This window comes from Phalacrocorax aristotelis, chromosome Z, assembly GCF_949628215.1.
Source record: "Phalacrocorax aristotelis chromosome Z, bGulAri2.1, whole genome shotgun sequence".
Lineage (NCBI taxonomy): Eukaryota > Metazoa > Chordata > Aves > Suliformes > Phalacrocoracidae > Phalacrocorax > Phalacrocorax aristotelis.
The window spans coordinates 29204157-29230827 of record NC_134311.1 but is presented as its reverse complement, the minus strand read 5'-3'; the positions used below and the strand labels follow the sequence as shown (position 1 = coordinate 29230827).

General features: G+C 41.6%; 1 protein-coding gene across 3 annotated transcripts in view; it reads right to left on the bottom strand.

The window, feature by feature from the left end:
* FSD1L (fibronectin type III and SPRY domain containing 1 like) overlaps positions 1-26671 on the bottom strand; it is a 37448-nt gene that overhangs the window by 2593 nt on the left and 8184 nt on the right. Inside the window, exons 4-12 of one of the 3 annotated variants that reach the window (XM_075078383.1) lie at positions 24913-25014; positions 22598-22620; positions 17041-17162; positions 9823-10032; positions 9428-9526; positions 7551-7677; positions 4963-4995; positions 937-1034; positions 212-463 (exon numbers count right to left, since the gene is read on the bottom strand). In XM_075078383.1, coding sequence (XP_074934484.1) covers positions 212-463; positions 937-1034; positions 4963-4995; positions 7551-7677; positions 9428-9526; positions 9823-10032; positions 17041-17162; positions 22598-22620; positions 24913-25014 — 1066 coding nt within the window. The remainder of the gene's footprint in view (positions 1-211; positions 464-936; positions 1035-4962; positions 4996-7550; positions 7678-9427; positions 9527-9822; positions 10033-17040; positions 17163-22597; positions 22621-24912; positions 25015-26671) is intronic. The other 2 variants (XM_075078384.1, XM_075078385.1) reach the window with 2 other exon arrangements.

The window sequence follows — 26671 nt, the reverse complement described above, 5'->3', positions numbered from 1 at the left end:
TCCAGACAACTGAGAAATTCTCAGTTAGCAGCTCTGTTATACAGATGAACCCAGGTCATCTGACACTACAAGCACTAATACACAAACAGCTCTGGGCCTTATTTTCATGGCAGACTGTATCAGTCTGGAAGTAATGTACTACTTTAGCCTTGTACTGCTTCATCTTGACACGGATAAGTTTTTAGCTGTATCTCATAAGATGGTAACTTACCTCCATCAAAGTCGCAGTATACCCCTATTCTGTCAGGAACAGGCATATCTAAAGTCTTGGTTTTATTATTATGTTTTGCTGAAAAAGTGGTTTGCAGCCAGTTGTTGATATGGATGCACCAGCTTGAATTTGTCTTTCCCAGCTGGTCAAATTTCCCCAGGTTTCTGTATGTTACTCCCACGCTGTAGGATTTGCAGTCCTTCTGGGCTCTCACCTCCCAGTAGTGCTGTCCACTTTCAACAGCAGTGTCTCCTACCAAAAAGAAATATACATTTAGTTGCTATAATTAAGTGTACCTTACAATGTTTGCTTCCTTATAGGCACCAGTGATGTCTTCTGTTTTATTTTAAGGTGAAGTCTTAGAAACACAAAAATTAGAACTATAAGGAACAAAGAAACCTAATGTACAAGAAAATTGAGTATAAATATAAAACAGAATAATGAAACAGTTTTTACTTATACTCATTGAGCAAGATACATTTAGCATCAATTCACATTTAGTCGTAGTGAACGTCAGTCACTAAGAGCTTTGTAATAAAGAGCTTCAACAGACTTCAAGACACTTGCTGTAGCACAAAAATCTGGTGTTAGATAGGCAAAACTACCTCTGTGCAGGACAGCATCAAGTACACAGCCTTGAACAACCACAAGTTTTCCCCCAAATTCTTACCTAATATGCCCTCCACAGCATTACACCTCTAACAGAAGTAAGAGGTTCACCTTACCCAACACTGTGTATGATTCACCGGTAAAACGATCTCTGCTGCCCCTTGCCGAGGATCTTGTGCTAATAGATGTCCTCTTTGGAGACGGTGCACCACTTCTAAGAAGAAATGGACTGTTCAATATTTGGACGCAGTTATGGAAATGCACGCTCAAGTTTTCCCGAGTCAATTAGGGTGCAATAAACATACGTAAGCTACTAAAATGGCACATTAGTTCAGCCACTTAACACCTCTAACAGCATGCATGCACAAGAACTGAGAGAGAAGAGATGCGAGCCAGAAAAAAATAGAAGACATTGTAAAAAAACTAGTTCAGAAGCAGCTGAGAAAGGAAACAGCAGGGAAAAAAGCAGATGTGTGGCACATGGTTTGAATGAACTCCTGTATAAAACAGATTTTGCCTGTACTACACAGAACCTTAGAAAATTCATGTTTCTGTTTTCTGCATAAGATTCCTAATAAGTCTTGTAGATCAGCTATAACAACCAGATAAGTATGTGTAGAGGGCTGATATTGAAGGCCAAGATGCCTAATTTTCACTGGAATTTAAACACCAGTGAATGGGAAAATAACATCAATTGTGTTAAAAGTAGGTTTCTCAGCACATGTATGGCTTCTATAAGTAATTAAAAAGTATAACCGAAAGAAGAAAGTAATAAAATTGTGATAATTTTATTTCAAAATACACACAATGAAGATGATAGAAAACCCAAGAGTGTCAATTCTGAACACAATGTATATTAAAAAAAGATGAAGTGAGGCTTCCAAACTTTAATGCATTGCAACTCTCCCCCCACACGCCTCCCCAAAAAATTAAAACACCAAAAGTATATTGAAGGGTGGGGAATTTATTTGATTATATTAACTCAAAGACTACAGAAAAGAAAATTGTGTCACAACACATTGTGCTGAGAAGCACATAGCAACTCCACAAAAGTAATTTAAGACTCTAATGTCAATCAAGAAAGGATTAGATTTCCTAATCATACTTTTCAATAGCATTCTCAGGAAGCAACAGCAAAATACAAGACATGCTTTGCTCAGAAAGATATTCTAATGAGCAATCAGTTGCATAAAAGAAGAATTTTAACTTAATGAGGTTTTAAAATGTTTTATTTTACCTTGGTTATGTCATCAAATATAATTCCTAGCAATTTAACCATTAAACAAAATGAAGGCTATTTGCAAATTACAGTGAATACTAAACCTCAGTAGCCAGAGAATCATATCTGCTTATTATTTTAAAGGCAATCAGTAGCAAAGAATTTTAACTCCTCAGAAATAGCTATGCAGTTTGCAGCTTAATTCCATTGACAAAAAAAATTTGAAGTACAAAATAGGTCTCTGAAATACATATGAGAAGCTATTTTCAAATCCTCATCTTCCGTAGTCTATCATACATTAGCCTTAGAAGGGTTACCATGCACAAAAGAAAGTTCTCTCCCCAGCTTTTACTTCAGCTACAATTTGGTAAAGCTAATTGCTTCTCAGACATCCACTAATACAGTGAAGTTTAGCTTTTTTCTTTTCTGATTTGTTCAACACCGATTTCAAGTTTTCTGGAATTGTTCCCAAGTAACATTTCGTAAGGGGTTGGAAAACGGCCCTTTTGTCTGGTACCTTCATTAAATAAAGTCACATGGGAAACAAAAGCTGAGTGGTACAAGCTGTCATACATAAGTATGCTAGAACCTCTGGTTCATCTTCCTGACTAAGTTTGTCTAATTCCAGTTACAGAAGTCTACAAGAAATCACTGATGAAAAGGCTGTCTGCTTTAGCATCACCATTCAGCATATAGATTTGCCAGTACTGATCAGAAGACAACTAAGCTTCTAAATTGCTTGCAAGAGTTCCATGAAGGGGTAAGCGTATATTGTACATGTGCACCACATCAAATGCTCTTCAGTTTTGTTAACATGCAAGAGGCTGTAGTTTACTTACCAAACAAAAAGGGAACAAGTGATAGCATGGGGGGAAAAAAGCAAAGCGAAGAATTAAAGCATAATTTCAGGGGGGACCATCACTCTTTGCAGATTCCATACTGCTTCAAGTGCATCAGAGACCATTCACTCACACTTCCAACAAAAGCTGCTGAAATTTTTCTATTAGATTCAGTATAAATGAGTTATGCAGAAAGCAGTGTGGCCAGTTAGAGAATTGCCATAAGAAAAATGCAGATGTTTTGCTAGTATTTTCTCAAAGTTAGGAAGGCATTAAAGGGTCCTCAATATAATTATTTTGTTTAAATCTTCTGTAAATGGCCACTGCATATGCTCTGTCCGCTCAAATTCTAACAGCCTTTAACAGCTCAGAAAACAACACTGAATATTTGGCATAAAAGTTTGGAAAAACAGTTGGTTTTGAGTTTGGGTTTTTTGGTTGGTTTTTGCCCCCCTGTCCCAGTGCTTAGGTCTCCATTCCAATAGGGAAAAGCAGGAAATTTTATAACAGAAAGTCAGCTTGGTGCCCATTTTCCAATACAGCACAGTTTCTATTATCTAGTATAGTAACTAGAAACTACAGAAACTATCATTTCTTCCACTATTCAGTGACCAGATAGTCTCATCTCATGGTTAGGATTGTTGCCTAATAGCACTGCAGTTGGTCTCAGTCTTCTCATCCGTTCCAGCAAATAAAACGTATTCCAAGATATAGCCCCTTTTGGAGAAGAAAGCTCAAGGAGGGATATCAGAAGTTACCCAGAGACTTTTTTCTAGTGTAATAAATATATTACAGGTCATTAAGCATTTTATTGCCATTGTGTCTTTCCAACCATTGAAAGCTGCACATTTGATGTTTAAAACAATTATACTGCAACTTTTTTCCACCAGTTATGGAGCTAGCTACAAATTTTCCCTCTAATGCAGACAACATTGCATGGATACTATTAACAGGGAACACAAGCCTCCTGCCAGGATCAAAGCTTATCTGAATCTCCTGCTAGAAAAGGTCAGCCTGAGATGCCAAGTTGAACAGGTGACCATGCCCTTCTACCACAGCAAAGGCCAGAACCAGGGAAGTTCTTTACCAACAGCTACAAAGAGAGACCAAGGTATCAGACTCCCAGAGCCTCTTGAGCAAGTGGCGATATCTCCAAGGCAGCTTTAAAACTTAGTTTAGCAGAAATCAATATGCTTTGTGTAGTAGAACTATCAACACTGCACGGTTTCAAGAGTTCATTTTGCCTACACAAACTTAATTGCTGATCTCAAGCCAAAAATATATCCACCTGATGGATGAATACAGAGGAGTAACACCTACAAGAAATTAGGAACCTGGGCATTTGTTTTGGTCCCACAACTTCTAAACTAGTGAAAAAGTGCAAGAGAGCAAAAACAGAAGTAATTTCTCAAACAGGAGTTTTATTAGAAAAATAATGAAAAAATTTTGCACTAAACCACATAAATAGGACAGTATTTTAGCTGCCTTGATGTATCCAAAAAGAGACTCTCATTTGAACAGTTGGTTCTGCAATTAGAATTGCCATGAAGCTTTTTACACATGCCACCATGCTAAAATTCAACCTCTTTGAAAGTGTAAAAACACACTTTTCCTCTGATGCCTAGTAATAGCTATAGCACAAGTTCAGAGGCAAAAGGTTTTCAGATTCCAAAATAATAACTAAAAAAATTATTTAAAAATTCTCAGAAAGGAACTCTACTGCATTTGTAAAAAATATAGTGTGCCATCATGTGCCAGAAGGTTAGGTAAGCATCAATATATCTTTAAGTACCAAGAATCTTTGTATCAACACCAGAATACGTAATGCCCTTCAAACCATTGCAAATCAGGTCTCCTACACACTGAGATGTCCCTCCAGGAAGACTGTTTTCCAGTCACTACAAAACATATATATAATCTCTGTGAATCCAAATTAAACTTCAAAATAATTTTTAAAAGCGTATGTTTACTGTTACTGGTAAAGGCTATTAGATTTATTTCTCACTACATCAAGCAAAGGAAAGTAGCATAGACTCCCAAAGTAACTAGGTGCTCGATCCTAGGAATAAGAGGTATATTATCACCTTCTATTGCTCTTCAGCAGAGGATTGTGGCCACTGTCAACAGAAATAAGTAGTCATTAAGCAACTTCTATTACCACAGGATGTTATCCCCATTTTTAAGGTGCCACTAAAACTTATTCTACCAAGCTTCTGGCAGTATATGCCTATAGGGAAGGTATTTGTTCATAAATTATCTCAAGCAGTGCTCTTTATACCAGAAAGCACACGCTGAAAGACAATTGTCTTTGAGGAAAAAGCAGCCAGCAGTGTGGTCAAGGCAAGAGCAATAGACACTGTTCACACCTTGACTTTAGCAAGGCTTTTGACCCATTCCTACACAGTATCCCCAAACCTCAAGAGGCAAGATACAGTCTGGGTAGTGGGCCACAGACCGCGTACAGAACCAGTTGAACACCTGGCTCACAGCTATGGATAGTGTTCTCCAGATGGAAGAACGCCACACAATAGGACAGGCTGGGGGACAACCAAGGGAAGAGCAGCTGGGAGTTGTGGTCGGCAACAGGAGCTGACAAAAGGTGGACAACAACTGTTGACAAAACACTGCACTGTGCCCTTGTGGCAGAGGTGGCCAACCACATCCTGGGCTGTAGCAGCAAGACAGCAACCAGGAGGCCAAGGCAAACGACTGCTCCTCTCAATTTGGTACTTGCCAGACTGAGCTTGAAAGTCCTGTGTCCAGGTCTGGGCTCCACAGGACTACACACTAACATACTAGAGCAAGTCCAGTGGAGGGCCAACAGCACAATTAACAGACCGGAGCACAGGAAATCAATTGGGTTTGCTCAGCCTCAGGAAGACAAGAGCTAATTGCTGTCTTTAACAATGTAACAGGAAGGTACACAGAAGACGGAGCCAGGCTCTTCTCAGAGGGGTGCACACTGACAGGTGAGAGGCACTCACTGCACCACAGGAAATTCCAGTCAGATCATGATATCCCTCCCCTCCACTGAAGGTGGCCTGGAATAGAGGCCCAGCGAGCTAACATATTCTTCATTCTTGGATATATTCAAGGCTCAGCCAGAGTAGACTGATCCAGTGATGTTTTTCCAACTGTATTTATTCAATGATTGTGAATAAACCACATCTAAAAGCCTAACACTCCACGGTTGACCAAGAATTCTGTTGAAGTTACTTAAGGGCTTTTCCTAGATGACAATAGTTGGTAAATATGTTTAGGGCTGCCACTTTTACAAGAGTTATGTTCCACTATCCATTGTCTTTTACTATCTGGTTTTTTTTTTGGGGTACCTTTTTCCTTACCAGTGAGGGTTATGAGGTAACAAATTCAAACACTGATAATACCAATTTATTTAACCTTCGCTTTTTTTGAAAAGACAAAGCAGCCAGCTCTTTCTTATTTTATATAGTAGAAAAGCTGTCTATTCACCTGTACTGACCTGCAACAGAACTACATCAGTTGCTGACATTTACTTTATCTACTGTATTTGGTTTACGTGGCAAGTTTTTGGTAGTGGTGGGGAGCTGCAGGAGTGGCTTCTATGAGAAGATGCCAGAAGCTGCCCCATGTCAGACAGAGACAGTGCCAGCTGGTTCCAAGACAGACCTGCCAAGGCTGATGGCCAAGGCTGAACTCATCAGTGATGGTGGCAGTGCTTCTGTGATAACATATTTAAGACCAGGTGATAACGGCCGCACGAGAGCAGCTGGGAGAGAGGACTGAGAATATAGCCACCCTGCAGCCCATGGAGGACTGCACACCAGAGCAGGTGGATGTGCCCTGAAAGAAGCTGCGGCCAATGGAAAGCCCATGCTGGAGCAGGCTGCTGGCAGGACCTGTGGGCCCATGTGGGACTCGCACTGGAGCAGTCTGTTCCTGAAGGACTGCACCCCATGGAGGGAGCCCATGCTGGAGCAGTTTGTGAAAGACTGTCTTCCTTGGGTGGGACTCCACACTGCAGCAGGGGAAGAGTGTGAGGAGGCCACACACAGTGAATACACCACAACCCCCACTTCCCACCCCCCTGCGCTGCTCTGGGGGAGGACGTAAAGAAGTCAGGAGTGAAGTGGAGCCTGAAGGAAGGGAGGGGCGAAGTATTTTAAGATTTGTTCTTATTTCTCATTATCCTACTCTGACTTTTGATTGGCAATAAATTTTATTTCCCCAAGTCAAGTCTGTTTTGCCTGTGACAGTAATTGCGGAGTGATCTCCCTGCCCTTATCTCAACACATGAACCTTTTGTGATATTTTCTCTCCCACTGTCCAGCTGAGGAGGGGAAGTGACAGAGCAGCTTGGCAGGCACCTGGTGGCTACCCAAGGTCAACCCACCACATCTACAAGTTATTTCAGTGCCTTGAATGCCACCCTAATAAATGGACTTTAAAAATAATTAAATCCTGTTCATTGATTAAGACACATTTTGAATAGATTCCATCTAATACCTCTGCATCTGTGTGACAGGGGAAGGGAAATTAAAACATGAAAATTTCTTCCAGAGAAAGATTTCTGAAGGAAAATTCCTTCAGTGTCCCACTGTCCTCCAGTGCTTTAATTCCCCCTGCCCTCTTAGCTTATTTGCCAGATGAGACAACCCAGGCAACAGAAACATTTATGAAACAGTGTTCCTACCTGCTTTTATTTTCCTTCCCTTTTGTTTTTTCTTGGCCTTTGCCTCCAGTAGGATCCCATTCAACATAGGTATCTTCAACTTTCAAGTTCAGATGAGATGAAGTACTGTCCAAACTGAACACAAACGCTGGTCAAGACAAAATGCAAAACAGTGAAATGGTGCAATGCTCTCTCCCAACAGTGGCTATTCAAAGAAAATTATAGAAGCAGTAGTAAGAGTAAGTAAGCTGCAGCAGAGCACTATTCCGCTTAACTGAAACATCAGCTTTTCAGTCTGATGCTTGTAATCAAGTTAAGGAGCCCTTTAAGTAAAGCCCAACTATCTACCTTCAGTGCACAGGTTACAAAGTAAGTTTTTTTCATCTTTATAACACTGTAGTATCCACAATTAAATGCACCTCGTGCTTTCTGCTACAGCCTACTCCCTACATTCTTAAAATCATGAATGATTTCAAAAGGCATGCTTGTTTTCAGCGCTCTGCAGCACTGATTCTCCAACAAGACATTTATGATAAATAAGGATTGCAGACTTGGAGAATACTAAATTGACAGGGTAGCACATACAGGCCGAGTTGAACTGTGACTCCAACTGCAGATACAAGAACAGTAGAGGATGCATGTCACCTAGAAGAGACTAGGTATTTGTTGCAGCCAAGTCCTTCATCCAAGAGAACAAAACTAATACAACAGGCCAAGTTCCCTAAAGATGTTTATTTACAGACTATTCTGTAAGTGTCCCAGTACCATCAGATATTATTGTGTGACTCTGAAAGAAAGTATACTTGAGATTTTAAGAGTTTAGAGCTCAACAGTACACAAGCCTAAAAACCAATAAGTTAAGTACATGGATGAGGATACCGAGTTTCTACAGTCTGATTATTAAAGAAAGTGAACTAAATGTTCACACAGAAATAATGAAAATAATATGGGAAGCATGGTAACCGTCCAAATACTCAAAATCAGAATTATTTTTCTGGTGTTGGAGTAAAGAATATAAGTGGGTATTAAATGGATATTATATATCTGATAATGACTGTTGCTTAAGAGTATTAAAATTGTTTTATAAAGTTACCAGAATGTTCATCAGCTCATTCAAACTGCATATAGATTTGTTTTTCGAAGTAACATTCACAAGTTACAGAATTTATATTTTAATTACCCAGTTCACATCAGTCATTTTGCCCTTTACACTACAGATTTGGCTACAATTAAAGTCTCAGGATTATAATCTCCATTATAACAGTTAAGTTTTGTGTTCTTTGATCTGATCACAAAACATGACTTCCATGAAATTTTTCTTCTAGTTTATTTACAAAACGATGTTAGGAAGCCACCATCCTCAGACCAACTGATTTCTAACACAATGACTTAATCACTTCAGCAGTTTAGAGCTGCCTATTTTTTGAATACTGATAGTGATCGGAATTTACAGCTACAAAGTCAAAAAAACCCTTTTCAGCTCTTCCTACTTAGAGAAAGCTATTACCTGTCACATGCCAAGTACCAATGACCAGCCAACTCCACCAACCCTAAGAGCCCTATACCAATGCTCAGCCACAACATTCATTTTCCCTTGCTATATGTTGGCATGACGTAGCAGCACATAATACTGTCAATTCACAGTTCAAAACAACCACTGTCAAGCTCTGATGGAGAAAGTTACAGTGCTACCTTATTTTTAGCGTCTGAATGCTACAAGGCTAGCTTTATGCCAAGAAGCTTCTTAATGCTTTACAGAAATGGTTTTCCTTTTCACTTAGGACACGTTTCAGCAGTGCTCATGCAGAAGCAGACTTAATAACAAGTTCATATATGAAGGCAGAACAGCAAGTGCAGGGTTTTCACTACACCTAAGGTTAGAGTCTTTCAAATTTTACCTTTGGTTTCCAGAGTCACGGGATCAGAGTATTCCCCTGCCACAGCTTTGTTGCAAGCTTGTACTCTAAGGTTCATGTATTTTGTATCAAATTTCAGACCTAAAAAGTGAATGTTTAGAAACTTGAATTGATATTAATTACTGATAATTTTTACAAGACTAAGTTCTATTCCATGTAGCTGTTGTCCATTTATCTCAATCTCCAAAAAACAGCTTAAATATTAGCATGACCTTTATGTAACACATGATTTTTCACAAAACCTCAGTCAAAATAAAAGGCCACACCGTTATTGTACAAAGCACCCCAGGCTTATGTGAAAGTGGGTATTTTGCAGAACTTCCAAGCATAAAGAGTTGTATCAACACTCTCAGTTTTGAAGCATAAAAAACCTTTACCTGATAATGTATATTCAGTAGCTTTAATATAGTCTATCAGTTCCCAACGCTGTTCATCTTTTACTCGAGGAAGCCCATCAAAGTTGGTTTTCCTATACTCCAGTACAAAATGATCAATTCTGCTGTCTTCTTCAGGCATTGTCCACGATACTGTTATGCAGTTATCAGCAACCAGACATGCTGCTAGATCTATCTCTGGAGCTTTAGGGACTGCAGAAACACAAATATATACATCAGTTTAAAGAAGAGAATGAACTGAATATTAATATGTTTCCTTGGATTTACAGAGTTCAGAAGTCGCCCTTGGGCCAGTAACACTCATTCCTATTAGATCTATTCCATTAGCAAAGGACAATAGAAGACTAGGCATATCACTTCACATGCATGTCACAAAAGAATAAATATGCATTAGCTCTAGAGTGAACATATGTTTGTTTGGTCAATAAGTTGGGCTGATCTCCTTCTGCAAGCAGTGAGGACATGAGACAGTAGAGTGCACTTAAAATTATGAACCTACATTTAGAACACCACTACAAAGGAAGAACATTAAGAAGTGAACTTTTATTTCTGAGTCTTTGGAAGGCAATTATAGCTGCAGCCCTCAAACAGCATCACTTCAGTTTACTTTGACCACTACAATTAGGGTCATGATCAATGGAGCAGAGTCTGGATGGAGGCCTATCACTAGCGGTGCTCCCCAGGGGTCTGTGCTGGGTCCAGTCCTGTTCAACGTATTCATCAGTTACCTGGGTGAAGGGACAGAGTGTAACCTCAGCAAGTTTGCTGATGATACCAAGCTGGGAGGAGTGGCTGGTACACCAGAAGGCTGTGCTGCCATCCAGTGAGACCTGGACAGGCTGGAGAGCTGGGCTGAGGGGAACCTGATGAAATGCAACAAAAGCAAGTGCACCTGGGGAGGAACAACCCCATGCACCGGTTCAGGCTGGGGGCTGAACTACTGAAAAGTGGCTCCACTGAGAAGGACCTGGGAGTGCTGGTGGACAAGCTGACCATGCGCCAACAATGTGCCCTTGTGGCCAAGAAGGCCAACGGTATCCTGGGCCGCATTAAAAGGAATGTGACCAGCAGATCGAGAGAGGTTAGCCTCCCCCCCTACTCAGCCCTAATGAGACCACATTTGGAGTGCTGTGTGCAGTTTTGGGCCCCCCAGTTTAAGAAGGACAGGGAACTGCTTAAGCAAGTCCAGCGGAGAGCTACCAAGATGATCAGGGGACTGCAGCATCTCCCTTATGAGGACAGGCTGAGAGACCTGGGTTTGTTCAGCCTGGAGAAGAGAAGACTGAGGGGGGATTTCTTCAATACCTATAAATATCTGAAGGGTGGGTGTCAGGATGATGGGACTAGGCTCTTTTCAGTGGTGCCCAATGCCAGGCCAAGGGGCAATGGGCACAAATGGGAACACAGGAAGTTCTACCTCAATATGAGAAAAAACTTCTTTCCTGTGAGGGTGCCAGAGCAGTGGAACAGGCTTCCCAGGGAGGTTGTGGAGTCTCCTTCCCCGGAGACATTCAAAACCTGCCTGGACACGGTCCTGTGCCCCCTGCTCTGGGTGTCGCTGCTCAAGCAGGTGGGGTTGGACAAGATGATCTCCAGAGGTCCCTTCCAACCCCTACCATTCTGTGATTCTGTGAATTAGCAGTGTAAATACCACAACCATTACCATGGACTTCCGGAGGGCAGAGTTTGGCCTGTTCAGGGCACTGGTTGGGAGAGTCCCTTGGGAGGATGTCCTGAAGGGCAAAGGAGTCCAGGAAGGCTGGGCTTTCTTGAAGAAGGAAGTCTTGCAGGTGCAGGAGCAGGCTGTCCCCATGTCCCACCAGAACAACCAGCAGGGAAGAACACCAGCCTGGCTGAACCGGGAGCTTTTGCTGGCACTCAGGAAAAAAAGGAGAGCCTAACACTTTTGGAAGAAGAGGCAGGCAAAGCAAGAGGAGGACAGATACCTCATCAGGTTTTACAGAGAGAAAATTAGGCAAGCAAAAGCCCAGCTAGACTCAACCTGGTCACTTCTGTAAGGGATAACAAAAAATACTTTTACGAATACATTAACAACAAAAAGAGAACCAAAATGGATCTCCATCTTCTATTGGACACAGAGAGAAAGATTGCCGCTCAGGATGAGTAAAAGGCTAAGATACTTAATGCATTCTTTCCCTCAGTCTTTCACTGCCAGACCAGTTATCCCCAGGATATTCAGCCCCCTGAGCTGGCAGATGAGGACAGATCGCAGGATAAACCCCCCCATAATTCAGGGGGAATCAGTTGATGACTTGCTGTGCCACCTGGATACTCACAAGTCTGTGGGGCTGGATGGGATCCACCCAGAAGTACTGAGGGAGCTGGCGGAGGAGCTGGTTAACAGGGGAGGCCCCAGATGACTGGAAGCTTGCCAACATGACGCTCATCTACAAGAAGGTCCAGACAGAGGATCCAGGGAACTATAAGCCTGTCAGCCTGACCTTGGTGCTGGGGAATGTTATGGAGTAGTTCATTTTGAGTGTGTTCACCAGGCCTGTGCAGGACAACCAGGGGATCAGGCCCGGCCAGCAGGGCTTCATGAAAGGCAGGTGCTGCCTGACCAGCCTGATCTCCTTCTATGGCTAGGTTACCCACCCAGTGGATGAGGGAAAGGCTGTGGATGTTGTCTACCTGGACTTTAGGAAAGCCTTTGACACTGCCTCCCACAGCATCCTCCAAGAGAAGCTGGCGGCTCATGGCTTGGATGGGTGTACTCTTTGATGGGTAAAAAACTGGCTGGATGGCCAAGCCCAGAGAGTTGGGGTGAACGGCGCGATATCCAGCTGGCGGCGGGTCACAAGCGGGGTTCCCCAGGGTTCAGTTTTGGGGCCAGTCTTGTTTAATATCTTTATCAATGATCTGGATGAAGGGATCGAGTGCACCCTCAGGAATTTTGCAGACGACACCAAGTTGGGTGGGACTGTTGATCTGCTCGAGGGTAGGAAGGCTCTGCAGCGGGATCTGGATGGGCAGGACAGCTGAGGTCAATTGTATGAGGTTTAACAAGGCCAAGTGCCTGATCCTATACTTGGGCCACAACAACCCCGTGCAACGCTACAGGCTTGGGGAAGAGTGGCTGGAGCGCTGCCTGGTGGCAAAGGACCTGGGGGTGCTGGTTGACAGCCAGCTGAACATGAGACAGCAGCGTGCCCAGGTGGCCAAGAAGGCCAACTGCATCCTGGCTTGTATCAGGAATAGCGTGGCCAGCAGGAGTAGGGCACAGGCGAGGCTGCACCTTGAATATTGTGTTCGGTTTTGGGTCCCTCAGTACAAGGAGGACATTGAGGTACTGGAGCGTGTCCAGAGAAGGGCAACAAAGCTGGTGAAGGATCTGGAGAACAGGCCTTATGAGAAGCAGCTGAGGGAACTGGGGTTGTTTAGTCAGGAGAAGAGAAGGCTGAGGGGAGACCTTATTGTTCTCTACAGCTCCCTGAAAGGAGGTTGTAGTGAGGTGGGTGTTGGTCTTTTCTCCCAAGTAACTAGCGATAGGGTGAGAGAAGATGGCCTTAAGCTGTGACTGGGGAGGTTTATGTTTGATACAAGAAAAATATCTTTCCTGAAGGAGTAGTCGGTTATTGGAACAGGCTGCCCAGAGAGGTGGTGGCGTCACCATCCCTGGAGGTATTTAAAAGGCGTGTAGGCATGGCACTTCAGGGCATGGTTTAAGAGACATGGTAGTGTTGGGTTGACAGTTGGACTGGATGATCCTAGAGGTCTTTTCCAACATTAATGATTCTATGATTCTAATAGTTTCCACTAGACAGTAAGCAGTTACTTAGTTTTCTTTCCTTTTCATCCTGTGTCTTGAAAGAAGGGGAAAGAATTCTTAAGATTTACTAAAGAAAAGACTGAAATTTTATTTATAGACAATAGAAGCCTACTTCCATGAAATCAAAGACACATAAGTGACTGGAAAATATTTTTCAAAAGAAGGTATTTGCATACTCTTTGTAGCATCTAAGTTACATTCAAGGAAGACTTTTGCTGGAAGAAGTGAAAAAGATGCTTTGTCCTTTGCAGGTTTTGGAGGAGGGATCTGCAAACACTTTTCTTTTGTTTCAGCATTCACATGATCTTGAAATAGATATAAAAGTGGCCTGCAAGTCAATATGTCAAGCAGGAGTACCAAAAAAGTGCAATACTGAAGCATCTGTAGATCTTACAGAACTGCAGATTTTGTTTGTCAAAAATCATCCCTTTTCATAATCTCAAACCCTTAACTCTCTTAATTCTGTATCGTTATGTCCCAGTAACCAAGTCCTAATTGCATACAGGTTGCCATTATGCAGCTGAAACAACTATTTCCTGAACAGATTGTTAGCCACGGCTTCCCTCCACAATGACCAATGACAATCAGCATCACATTAATTATCATTGAGTCAGAGATGAGTACTTCTTCCATCTAGAGACAAACACCTCCTAGGTATAGGAGGTCCATTAGAAGCAGAAGGCCGAGTGTGCTTTATTCACACTACTTCACACCTTCTCACACTTTCCCTTTGTGATGTGTTCAAGTATTTTAACCTAGGACTACTTTCACCTCTCACATCCCCACAGTTTAAGCCAAGCAGGAATTACACTGAAACTGGTGGTATAGGCTTAAAATGCTTGAGCACAAATAAGCAGCACAGAAGAGACTGAAAGCAAAAGTATTTAGGTTTGTACTGGTTTTGGCTGGGACAGTTACATTTCTTCATAAAGGCTTGTATGGTGCTATGCTTTGGATTTGTGATGGAAACAGTTTCAATAACACAGAGCTTTTAGGTATTGCTGAACAGAGTCACGGCATTTTCTGCTTCTCAACCCACACCACCAGTAGTAGGTGCACAAGAAGCTGGGAGGGGAGACAGCTGGAACCCCAGCTGACCCACGAAATTTCCACACCATATGAGGTCATGCTCAGCATATAAAGCTGGGGGAAGAAGGAGGAAGAGGGGGCGTTCGTAGTGACGGTGTTTGTCTTCCCAAGTCACTGTTATGTGTGATGGAGCTCTGCTTTCCTGGAGATGGCTGAATACCTGCATGCCCATGGGAAGAAGTGAATGAATTAACTTATCATGCCGCTGTTGCTTGACTTAAACTGTATTTCAACCCACAAGTTTTCTTATTTTTACTCTCCTGATTCTCTTCCCCATCCCACCACAGCAGGGGGGAGTGGGCAAGCAGCTGTATGGTGCTTAGCTGCCTGCCAGGGTTAAACTACAACAAATCTCCAGTGTTAAAAACATGTATTTTCCATCAAATTTCAAAGTCATCCAACAACAATTTGAGAATAACATCATCATTTGCCTAAGATCCCTTCTTAGGCAAAAGAAAAGTTAAGGTAAGGGCAGGTATTTCAGAACACATGCCTGTAGGTTTAGCTACCTACCCCAATTATTTTTGTCATGGTATAAGATACCAGCTGAAGAATCTTCCATGTGTTTGGAGTGACCAAGTCTTCAGCACAATTCTAGCAAGCAGTGTTCAAGTGCCTGCATTACCACAACAACAAACCTGTTTTCAATCTCCCAGGCAAGGACATTAATATTTTGCCTGCAACAGTTTGAGCTATCAGTATTGGGTGTCAGAGTAATTTGATAGCTTGGTGCTACAGTAGAAGAAAGCAAGACTAATATACAGTTAATTTTCCTGTTTAAAAATCAAATACCCAAACAATTCAAATGCCTACGTGTTTGATAAGGACAATGTGTGTACAAGAAGGGTCATACTAAATATCTTCATCTAGATACAAGAGTTTGTTCATACCTGCTCTTACATCTTTACACTCCCATTCCTGTTAAACATGTGATCAGCTTACCTACCTTGTACCCTTATCTATGAAATACAGACCCATGACTGCCACCCAGAGTCTAACTTCTCGGGCAGCCAAACACCACACAGCTGTTTGCTCACCCCCCACACTAGTGGGATGGGGGAAAGAATAAGGAAAACGATAAAGCTTGTGGGTTGAGATAAAGACAATTTAATAGGACAGAAAAAGAAGGGAAATTATAATGATAAAAGAATAGACAAAACAAGTGGTGCACAATGCAGTTGCTCACCAACCGCTGACCGATGCCCAGCCAGTTCCTGAGCAGTGGCCTCACCCTCCCAGCCAGCCTCCCCAGTTTTTTTGTTCAGCATGATGTCATATGGTACAGAATACCCCTTCGGTCATTTGGGACAGCTGTCCTGGCTGTGTCACCCCCAGCTTCTTGTGTACCTCCAGCCTCCTTGTTGGCAGGGCATTATGAGAAGCTGGAAAATCCTTGGCTTAGTGTAAGCACTGCTCAGCAACAACTAAAACATCGGTTATCAACATTATTCCAATCCTAAATCCAAAACACAGCAACACGCCAGCTACTAGGAAGAAAATTAACTCTATCCCAGCCAAAACCAGGACAGACTAAAAGACAAATTTCTGCCTAGACACTGCTAGCTGACCACTAGGAATAATGTTGGTAATTTACTACACTTGCTACCACATACTGTATCTCCAGCATACAAGATAAATGGGCAGAAATGTAAACTGATGCTGCCAAGTCCTTAACAGGTTTGGATTAGTGACCTAGAGACAAAAGAATTTACACTCCTGCCAGCAGTATTCTTGTCAATGTATTCCTGGTATCGGTCAAGGGCAAAGTGGTTTAAACAGGAAACCAATATGAATAAAAAGACATAGAAGATATATACTGCAATACTGTACCTAAGTTTACTTTCAGACAGTAACAAACAGATGCATCAATACACATGTTGTATACTGGTAATATCGCTGCTCTTGTAGATTACCCCTCTCTCGCATTTCAGACCACATCACCACCCTTGCAGGCAACATATCAGTTTACAGTTCTGTGCCTAACACTACTGCAAATGACTACCTTCAGAGTGTCATTAAACCTCAAACTAGCAGGTACAGTCTTGATAAAATAACTTCAGGAAATACAGAGGAACTGACAACTCAAGAAAAAACATGATCTGAAAGACTCATTCTCTTCTGAGATCAATGTTATTTTTTGAAACGCTGTATGATATACAAATACAATAAAACTATAAAGCTTTTAGCCTCAAGGTATTCAGCTTAACATCCAATGAATGAGTTTAGGTACTCTAAAAAATTTGCTCATTAGGGTGCAAGAGGTATGTTTTTGTAAGTTGTTCAGGTAGTAACAAATTAAACTCAGTGCACACAGCTTTTACCTGGCAAAAACTTCACAGCCTGGAGCATGCGCCTTTCTAGAGCGAAGTCCACCATCAAATGAGTCATACTATCACTGACCTTTGGTTTCAGAGAGATGCGGAACGCTGAAGCCATTGTGACTCTAAAGTCAAGAAAGCAGCATTAGCAAAATGTATTTTTCATTGTTTAAGTCATACAGACATTTTTAAAACCAGCAATCAGATAACCTGTGTTGTTAATGTCAAACTCTTAGCCAAAATACTGATCAAAGACCAGAACATTTTTCTAGTAGAACACTGTTTCTATTTTGGAGTCCGTACCAAATTGTAAAGTTTTGCTAATGTGACTGTCTCAAAGAGAATATGGTGCAAGCCCCCAGTCGTTCCATATTACTAGGCAAAGAAAGACTAGAATTGATTAGAGCAGAGCTTAAAACTTCTTTCATTAGTGAAAAAACTTGGATAAGAGACAAAACTTATATCACTTTACACAGAACCAGGAAGTATGAAAAATCTAAAGCACTGCAGAATCAGGATCATGTACTATATCCTTAGAAATGTGAAACTTAAACCTTAGTTTAAAGAGGTCCAAAGATCTTTTCTGCTCAACAGGATCCACTCATTACCTCCAAAGTGCATTTTCATGTGTTCAATATTGCTCAGAAGGCATTTATAAATAGAAGTGAACAAGATGAATATTCTGATTTCATATCTACCACTAATCTTATCAGGGGATGAAGAAACATTTAAGTTGCAGACACCATATTGCCTTGGAACATGCAAGTACCAGATCAGCCTTAAAAGTTCCAATGAAACACAAATCCCATTCCCACTTCTGAAATCTTAGCTCAGTCCTTATTCTGAGTGCTCCTAAGACACTCCTGTACTCCAACTACACCACCAAAAAAACAGGATGACAAGTCTCTTGTATAGTTCTGTATAGTTCTGTAACTCTGAAGACATCAGGCCACACAGCAGAATTTGAGTAACACTGATTCAGACAGCACACAGGTCCTAACTCCTGCTTTAAGAAAAAAAGATTCTTAACCAGACAGTAATATACACACCACAAAAGAAAGTCAACTGCAAACACTCATATCAATTTACACCCACAGATCTGTGGCACCTTTAGAGAGAGGAAGTGATATGCAGTAAGTGCAAGAGCCCTCAGTTCTCAGGTGTAAGAAATCAGGCAAGAAAGGGAAGGGACCAGAATGTCCGAGTTGAGACCTGCTGGTCGAACTAAAGAGCAAGAGCGAACTGGACGGGCAGTGGAGGCAGGCACAGGTATCCTGGGAAGACTACAGGGAGCTGCCTGGTTGTGTAGCGATGGGGTCAGGAGGGCCAAGGCGCAGCTGGAGCTGAATTTGGCAAGGGGTGCAAAGAATAACAAGAAGGGCTTCTACAGGTTTGTCAACCAGAAAATGGGTGTCAAAGGAGGCATACACCCCAATGAACAAGAACAGTGGCCTAGTACCAGCACATGAGGAGAAGGCTGAGGTATTCAACAACTTTTTTGCCTCAGTCTTCACTGGTAACCTCTCTCCTCACCCCTCCCGAGTCGATGGATTACAGGATGGAGACCAGGGAGATGAAACCCTCCCACTGTAAGGGAAGATCAGGTTCATGACCGCCAGAGGAACCTGGATATATACAAGTCTACAGGACCTGATGAGGTGCATCTCAGAGTCCTGAGGGAATTGGCTGATATAGTTGACAAGCCACTCTCCATGATATTTGAAGAGTCATGGCAATCAGGTGAAGTCCTTGGGGACTAGAAAAAAGGAAACATTGTCCCCATCTTTAAAACGGGTAGAAAGGAGGACCCATGGAACTACTGACCTGTCAGCCTCACCTCTGTGCCTGGGAAGATCATGGAACAGATCCTCCTAGAAGCTTTGCTAAGGCACATGGAGGACAGGGAGGTCATTCGAGGCAGCCAGCATGGCTTCACCAAGGTCAAGTCCTGCCTGACCCACCTAGTGGCCTTCTGTGATGGAACAACTGCATCAGTGGACAAGGGAAGTGTAACGGATGTCATCTACCTGGACTTCTGCAAGGCCTTTGATACAGTTCCCCACAGTATCCTTTTCTCTAAACTGAAGAGATATGGATTTGATGGGTGGATTTGTTCAGTGGATAAGGCACTGGCTGGATGGTCACATCCAGAGGGAAGTGGTCAATGGATCAATGTCCAGATGGAGAGCAGTGACAAGTGTTGTCCCTCAGGCACCCGTACTGCGACCAGTACTATTTAGTATCTTCAACAACATGGACAGTGGGATCGAGTGTAGCCATAGCAAGTTTGCACATGACACCAAGCTGAGCAGTGCAGCTGGCACACCAGAAGGATGGGATGTCATCTGGAGACCTGGACAAGCTGGAGAGATGAGCCTGTGAGAACCTCATGAGGTTCAACAAGGCCAAACGCAACATCCTGTACCTGTTTTGGGGCAATCTCCAGTATCAAACAGGCTGAGGAATGAAGAGATTGAGGGCAGCCCTGCAGAGGACTTGGGGGTACTGATGAACAAAAAGCTGTAGATGAGCCAACAATGTGTGCTTGCAGACAAGAAAGCCCATACCCTGGGCTGCATCAAAAGAAGAGTGGCAAGCAGGGCCAGAGAGGGGATTCTGCCCCTCTACTCTGCTCAGGTAAGACCCCACCTGGAGTCCATTACTGCATCCAGCTCTGGAGCCCTCAACACAGGAAGGACATGGACCTGTTGCAGTGGGTGCAGAGGAGGGACACAAAAATGATCCGAGGGCTGGAGCACCTCTCCTATGAAGACAGGCTGAGAAAGTTGGGGTTGTTCAGCCTGGAGAAGAGAAGGCTACATGGAGTCCTTATTGCGGCCTTCCAGTACTTGAAGGGTGACTATAGGAAAGATGAGGACAATTTTTTTTCACAAGGCCTATTGTGACAAGACAAGGAGTAATGGTTTTAAACTAAAGGAAGGTAGATTTAGACTGGATATGAGGAAAAAATTTTTTACTATGAAGGTGGTGAAACACTGGAACAGGTTTCCCAGAGATGTGGTAGATGCCCCATCCCTAGAAACATTCAAGGTCAGGTTGGATGGGGCCTTGAGCAACCTGATCTAGCTGAAGATGTCCGTGCATGCTGCAGGGGGGTTGGACTAGATGACCTCTAAAGGTCCCTTCCAACCTACACCATTCTATGATTCTATATTTCACTAGTATGTAAGAGAGATTGTGTCCTAACTAGAGGTACATTAAAGGATGGTGAAAAAAACCTCAGGTAATGAAGGAAGGGGAGGAAAGATGAAGTTGAGTATTAAAGATACAAGCATGTCGAGAGTGGCAAGCGTTACAGTTTTGGCATATAAGGCTCATCATAGAAGATACAGGTCAACTGATTTCCCAAGACAGAGTTGACATCTGAAATTCAGTATGAGCTGCTGTGGTGGTGTAGCCCTCCCACCCCAGGCCACCCTGACATCTCAGGATAAGCCCTATTGTGCTGTTATCTTAGTCACAAGTGCAATGACTTGAGCACCAGGTGATCGCTGGCTTCACCTGCATCATCTGCCGCCTGAACGGTACATCAGGACCCCCCTGAGATATCAGGATAAGCCACACATGCTTTGGGAAAACTCCCATTGTGCTGTTACCTTGGTCGCAAGTACAGTGACTTGGGGGCCAGGCACCCTCTGGCCACACCTGGGCCATCCACTGCCTGCCTTATTGTACCAGAATGACTCAGCACAAATTGCGGCCAAAATGGGAAATACTGACCAAACCCAGTCACCTTGAGATTCTATAAACAGCAATCTAAAAGTGAGACCTTTCGAGCTCTCCAGGACTGCAGTGGGCTGCGTGACCCAGTATCTCCCCAAGCTGGGACGCCTCTCAGGGCAGATTTCACAAGGAATGAAAAGATCATCCATCAACAATTTTGTGAGGACTCAAAGGCCTGACTTGGCGACATTCACCGATGATGAATCCATTGATGAATGCCGGCACATAAAAGTGAGTAATTCATGAAACTCTCAAAAATATAAACTTTAATCACACATTAACCTCTGTGTGAGTGCACACACAATTCAATTTAAACTGTCTGTCTGCGTGTACGTGTGCAACTTGCTTTAGAGCTGTTTGTCAGTCTGTCTGTGTTATGTGTGTGATTTGATTTAAACCCCACCTGTGTGTATAATCCTGCTCTAAGTTTCAGGTCACCCTTCCCATTCTTGAATCTTTAACTAAGTTGCTATTTTGACAATGTCATTGAATCACTCTTAAATTGGCTAATGCTTAACAATTATACAACCTAATTTTGTGACCTATCTTAAAAATATTAATAAATCCTAAATTGCTGCTAGACCAAGACAGTGTTAAAAAAAAAAATCTTATTCCATGACAGCTGCCTAGCAGATTCCACTGCTCGGCCATATGGGTATAGTAAATCTCTCTTTAAGGAAGAATAATCCTTTGATTAGCGGTAAGAGAACACTGTGTAGTTAGCTTCAGGCAGCTTTTTAACTTCCGTGTAGGTACCAATCTTAAAAGAACCAGCCACAGTTGGTTCAAAAGGATTAGATTACACATCATTTCAAGAAACCAGAAGAGTAAGAGGATGCTTATTACAGCTAAAAAGTGTTAAGATTCCTGCCACTGCCACTATCCCTCTGATTTGTTAAGGACAAATCAGAGTTAAGTGTTAGAGACAGATGTTAGTCTTTAACCTTTGAAAAAGCAAAGACTAATTTCTTTAGCAATTACTCATTTTACACAGAACTTCAGAGAATTTAGCCAATCAGACCCTTCCTTGAAAACCTATAAATTGAATGCCAACTTGTGTGGTCTGTAAGAGCAACACATGCTGGAAACACCCTGTGAGGTGTCTTTCAAAATATTATGCACATCACAGTAAATTTCTGAACCAGAGAATCAGACTCACAGAATGTAGTTATTCTTCCAAGTGAAGAGAAATGGCCTTAGCATTTATTTTGAAACAGTAAACTGCTGCTTTCTAAACAATAGTTTCAAGACACAGTTCAAAGAAAAGATATCAGAAATAGCAATTTCATTTACATTAGGCAGAGTGATGTCACCAGAAATACCTCAACAGCTACATGACTTTTTACATTCAAAAGGAAGATTAGCTAGCAAAAGTCTATAAGTACTTAAAAAACCTGAAACAACAAGATTTTCTCATCATGTAAAGGGACAGAGTCAGCTTGAAACATTATTAAATTTCAGCCATCAGGTATGAAAAATAAATCAGAATGTTATTATTATTAATAATTATATACCGTATTAATTACATACTTACAGATACTTAAAGAATAATAAATAAAAATAGCTGCTGCAGAGATCTAATTCCCTGCATTAAAAAATACCTTTCTCTTTATTAAGATATGAAAAGCCAGCAGTCAGCAAGTAAAAACACTACATGAGAAAGAGTTTTTAGTTCTCTCCCAAAAGTTGTGATGTCACAACAAACACTTAGGAAAGAGTCAATGAATTTAAGCTGACTATGACCCTTTCAAAATAAATGCATTTTCAAGGATAAGGTTAATTCAAAGACACAAAAGCGATAGACTTTGTACTGTACCTATCTTTGATCTGTCTGGCAGCCTTGATGCATGTCAGGGAGAAGAGAGAGAAAGTAGTTAGTATTTCCATGCGAGAATCAATGGTGGTAACATGCAAGAAGGCTAAGAGCAATCTCAGCTGTAGTGCCCAGATTTGAAGATCAAAATGAGTTTAACATTTTCATAAAAATAAATTTTCCCATAAAGCATGTTAATAATATTGGTTAGAACTGCAACCATGTATCACCTGGGAAAAACTGATCTCAAGAACCACACCAAACCAATTCCAAATTACTCAACTTCCTGGGCATGACTTTGTCTCCTCAGATTTCTCTTAATCAGTTAAGTTACTCTCCATCACATTTTTAAAGAGCTATGCAATCAAGTCAGTAAAATTTAACTACCATGGTATTTTCTGTGAAACTATGAAGTGCTTATTCGTGGCATATAACCATACCTGACTTGTTTGGCTATACATCATAGGATGTATACTCTGACAAACAAGAAAAAAAACAGGACACGCTTCAACTTTTCCTCTGAAAGTTATTGCACTATTCCAACAATACTTCCTAAAAGACTCTCTCCATATGTCATTATTCAAAACCACAGAAAACCACAGAAAATCATTTTTCTCAGCATTTAAATGATAGCACTGAAGCAGATGCAGAAGTGGTGATAGGGTATCTCAAAGATAAATATTAACTAGCATTTGGAAAGACAAAATCCCTGTCCTTCACCAAGAGGAACGGCAAACCTAAGACTAAATGTTATTGTTTAAGTAATGATGGCTTGATTAGGTCTGTTGAATCCATGCTTGGAGTTAACATTGCTACTTAATCTAGTTGCCATTCAGCTGAACTACTTTCCCTTCCAAAAAGGAGACAAGAAACATCCGGTAGCTTCCCTGTTTGAAGTGAAACAAAAGTGGAGGACTTCCAAATTTCTTATTAAGCAAAAAGCACACTCATGGACAAAAAACCCAAACAAACAAAAAACACACACACACAGTTGTCCCTGCTATAAAGCCAATTTTATATCCCCAAAGTGGGAAGCAGAAGAAACCAAGTGTTCAGAAATAATTTAGCTTAAGAGGTAGCTTTGTTTATCTTAAACCAAAGTTATTACAGGAACTACTGACTGGTTTTCCTACATGACAGTAGAAGAAACAGAACTACTTAAAAACAAGAGCCTTCTTCATAACCTCTATGCCTCATGGAATATGCAGTGGCCAGGACTCAAAAGTCTTCTGCAAGACAGTCCTGGCTTAACTACTTTGAATTTAGTTTTTTTCAAGGCTACTGACAAAGGCAGCTGTCCATCTCAGATGAGCTGCCCAGCATTGTCAAATCACATCCTATCTAACCACTGAACCCTCCTGTATGCTGGCATTCTTGTTCTTTTGATTTCCAATAGGACAATTCAGCAAATAAAGCCACAAAATATCTAACATAGAAACAAAAATTTCAAAAAATAACCTTAGTTTAGTTTTATGCTAGTTTCTCTTGAGCTGATTTACCAGAGTATCCAAAGACAATTTGTGCCAAAAGAAAAAAGTAAGGACTCAGGATTATTTCAGCAAGCCCAGTGTACTGAGTCAGTGTATATGTAGAACTGTTTTATTAATTTGTAAGTATACTCTTCCAGATAGATACACATTGTCTTATTTACAGGCCTGCTGTGGAAGAATACACATTATTTGTATTCGAATCACAATGTGAGGCCCAGATTAGGCTCTTGCCTACGAAGCATACATAGGCATTAGAAGGCTTTGGGGAACAGAGGAAGAGTTGCCCTGAATTCAGTTTCCTAAGATCTTTCAGGACAGCTGTAGAGTTCAGGCTTGCAAATTAAAGATCCACAGCTTGCATGAAACTCTGCAAAACATCTTGTCATCCATGGATGGCTGCAGCTAGAATATAGAGACTCTCTGCAAGCGTCATGTAACAGCACTGGGCAACTGACGGGTCACTTGCCACAGTTTTGAATGCTAGCCATCACACATTTGGTAAGTCTTGGTTCAGCTCTATAGAGATTTATTTCAACCTCACTTCCTGGGTTCGCTTACCTAGCATTGGTGCAGGTTTGTGTAACAATAACAGCTGTCCAGGAGAAGGCATTCCTTCCCCCTCCCCCCGCCTAAGAACAAACTTACTTTAAGACTGCATAAAAATTCAAAACTATAGTGCTTGACTTGGCTCCTCTACAGAGCATTGAATGTGTTTTATCTCACTATTCCTCTTAAGTTTGCAGGGTCCAGTACAGTAATGCAAAGTATATTTCAAATTGAGACAAATACCAGCATCTGCCTTACGCACATCCATTCAATGTTTTCTACCTTTAAGAATTCCGCAGGGTCCTTTATGTCCAGCGACTGCGCAGCAAGTTCCAGCAGCTCTTCAGAACTCTCTAGGGCATTACTACACTGGCTAAGCTGATCCTGAAGCAAAAACAGAAAGTAGGAATAATTTGATGTACTCATGTTAAAAAAGGTGGTTTATAAACTACCAGTATTAGAACTACAGGGCTTTGCCATGGATTTGTAACAACTTATTACCTTATCCAATCAAGGCTATTACCTCCTCTGACACATTGTGTTAACTAGAATTTCACTGCGCTTGATGTGCAGAGTGATACATGGCACATCCTACAGACCCAAAGGGGAAAAAGTTCGATGGGTGGTGAAGTCGGGTTTAATACCCAGATTTCATTTTAAGGCATGTTTCTCCAAACATCAGGATTTCAGAAGCAAAGAAATGCTTATATCTGCGTGCACTACAATTTCTATTTACAGAACTGCACTTCGTCAATGAACTGATACTGTTTAATGCAGCAGTAGCCATCAAAAAGGCAATTATTTGATCCCCAACCAGCTCTAGAACTGTCACAACACAACCCTGAAAAATCAATATTGCTGTATAACAAATGGGGACAGTAGAGGAAGGGGAACAGAGAAAGAAGGGCAGAAAAGAAATTTCTTTCAGGATTATCTAGAACTTGTCATTAGTAAACTACCATTCCCAGTATAAAACAATCCACAAAGAACTTCTGGTATTATATACTATAGGTATAATCCTAAAAAAGATTAGTTCTGAGTACTCTGCAGGATTCTAAACATACTGTAGGTTAAACAAGATGCGCATTTTAAACCTGCCAGCAGCTTTTGCACAGCCATTCAACCTACAGCTGTTTTTCTGCTCACGTGATACTTAAACGTAATATCTCAAAACACATCAACAGCAAGTAATTATTCTTCTTTAAACACTTTAGCAAAGACAGCTTGCTTTAAAGTAGTCACTGCCTCAAAAGCAACCAACAGTTGCATCAACTTCGAGAACAGACCAGTCTTAAGCACTTCAGAAGTTTTGGCAAGTGTGGCGAGTTGACCTGGGCCAACTGCCAGATGCCTCTCAGATTTACTGTTCAAGGATAAAATAGCAGCAAGGAAACAGTCCAACAGCTAGAAGTTTGTACAGTTTCCAGATAGCTTCTGAAGCATGCCATTAACACAAGCTGTCATTCATCTAATATTGCTGCTCTCCTCTTTGGAGGATACCCAGTGCTGACAAACTCAGTTATACCATGACACTGCCAAAACATCACAGGCAAACACCTCAAAAGAGAGAAGCAAATGCCAGAGGCATTTTCAAACAGCTTTGCAGAAATGACAGGGTAACTGGATGCTTCCATCAGCACCTTACTGAGATGCATCTGCATTTGGGAGTTAAAAATAAACACTTTAGTCTCATTAAAATACACTGCCCCAAAATGAAGCAATATCTTTTCAAAGCAATGGATTAAGGAGAATTTCTAAATTTTGGCCTTAACTTTCAAGGAAATTTTTTGGGAGGGATCAGTCTAAATATTAAATCCTCACCCTTCTTCACCATTATGCAGCCCCAGTACTTTAGGATACAGCTTATTCTCAACAAAAGCATCTAGTCACCTAGAGAGTCACCTAGAGACTAACTACAGCAAAAAGCACTTTAAGAGGACAATAAATTAAGCAAGTCCATTCCTTTAAACAGGATGTTTAGACCTCACTGAAGTTCCTTTGTTTCCTCATACAAAGTTAATTTTTAGTTCCAGTCAAAGAT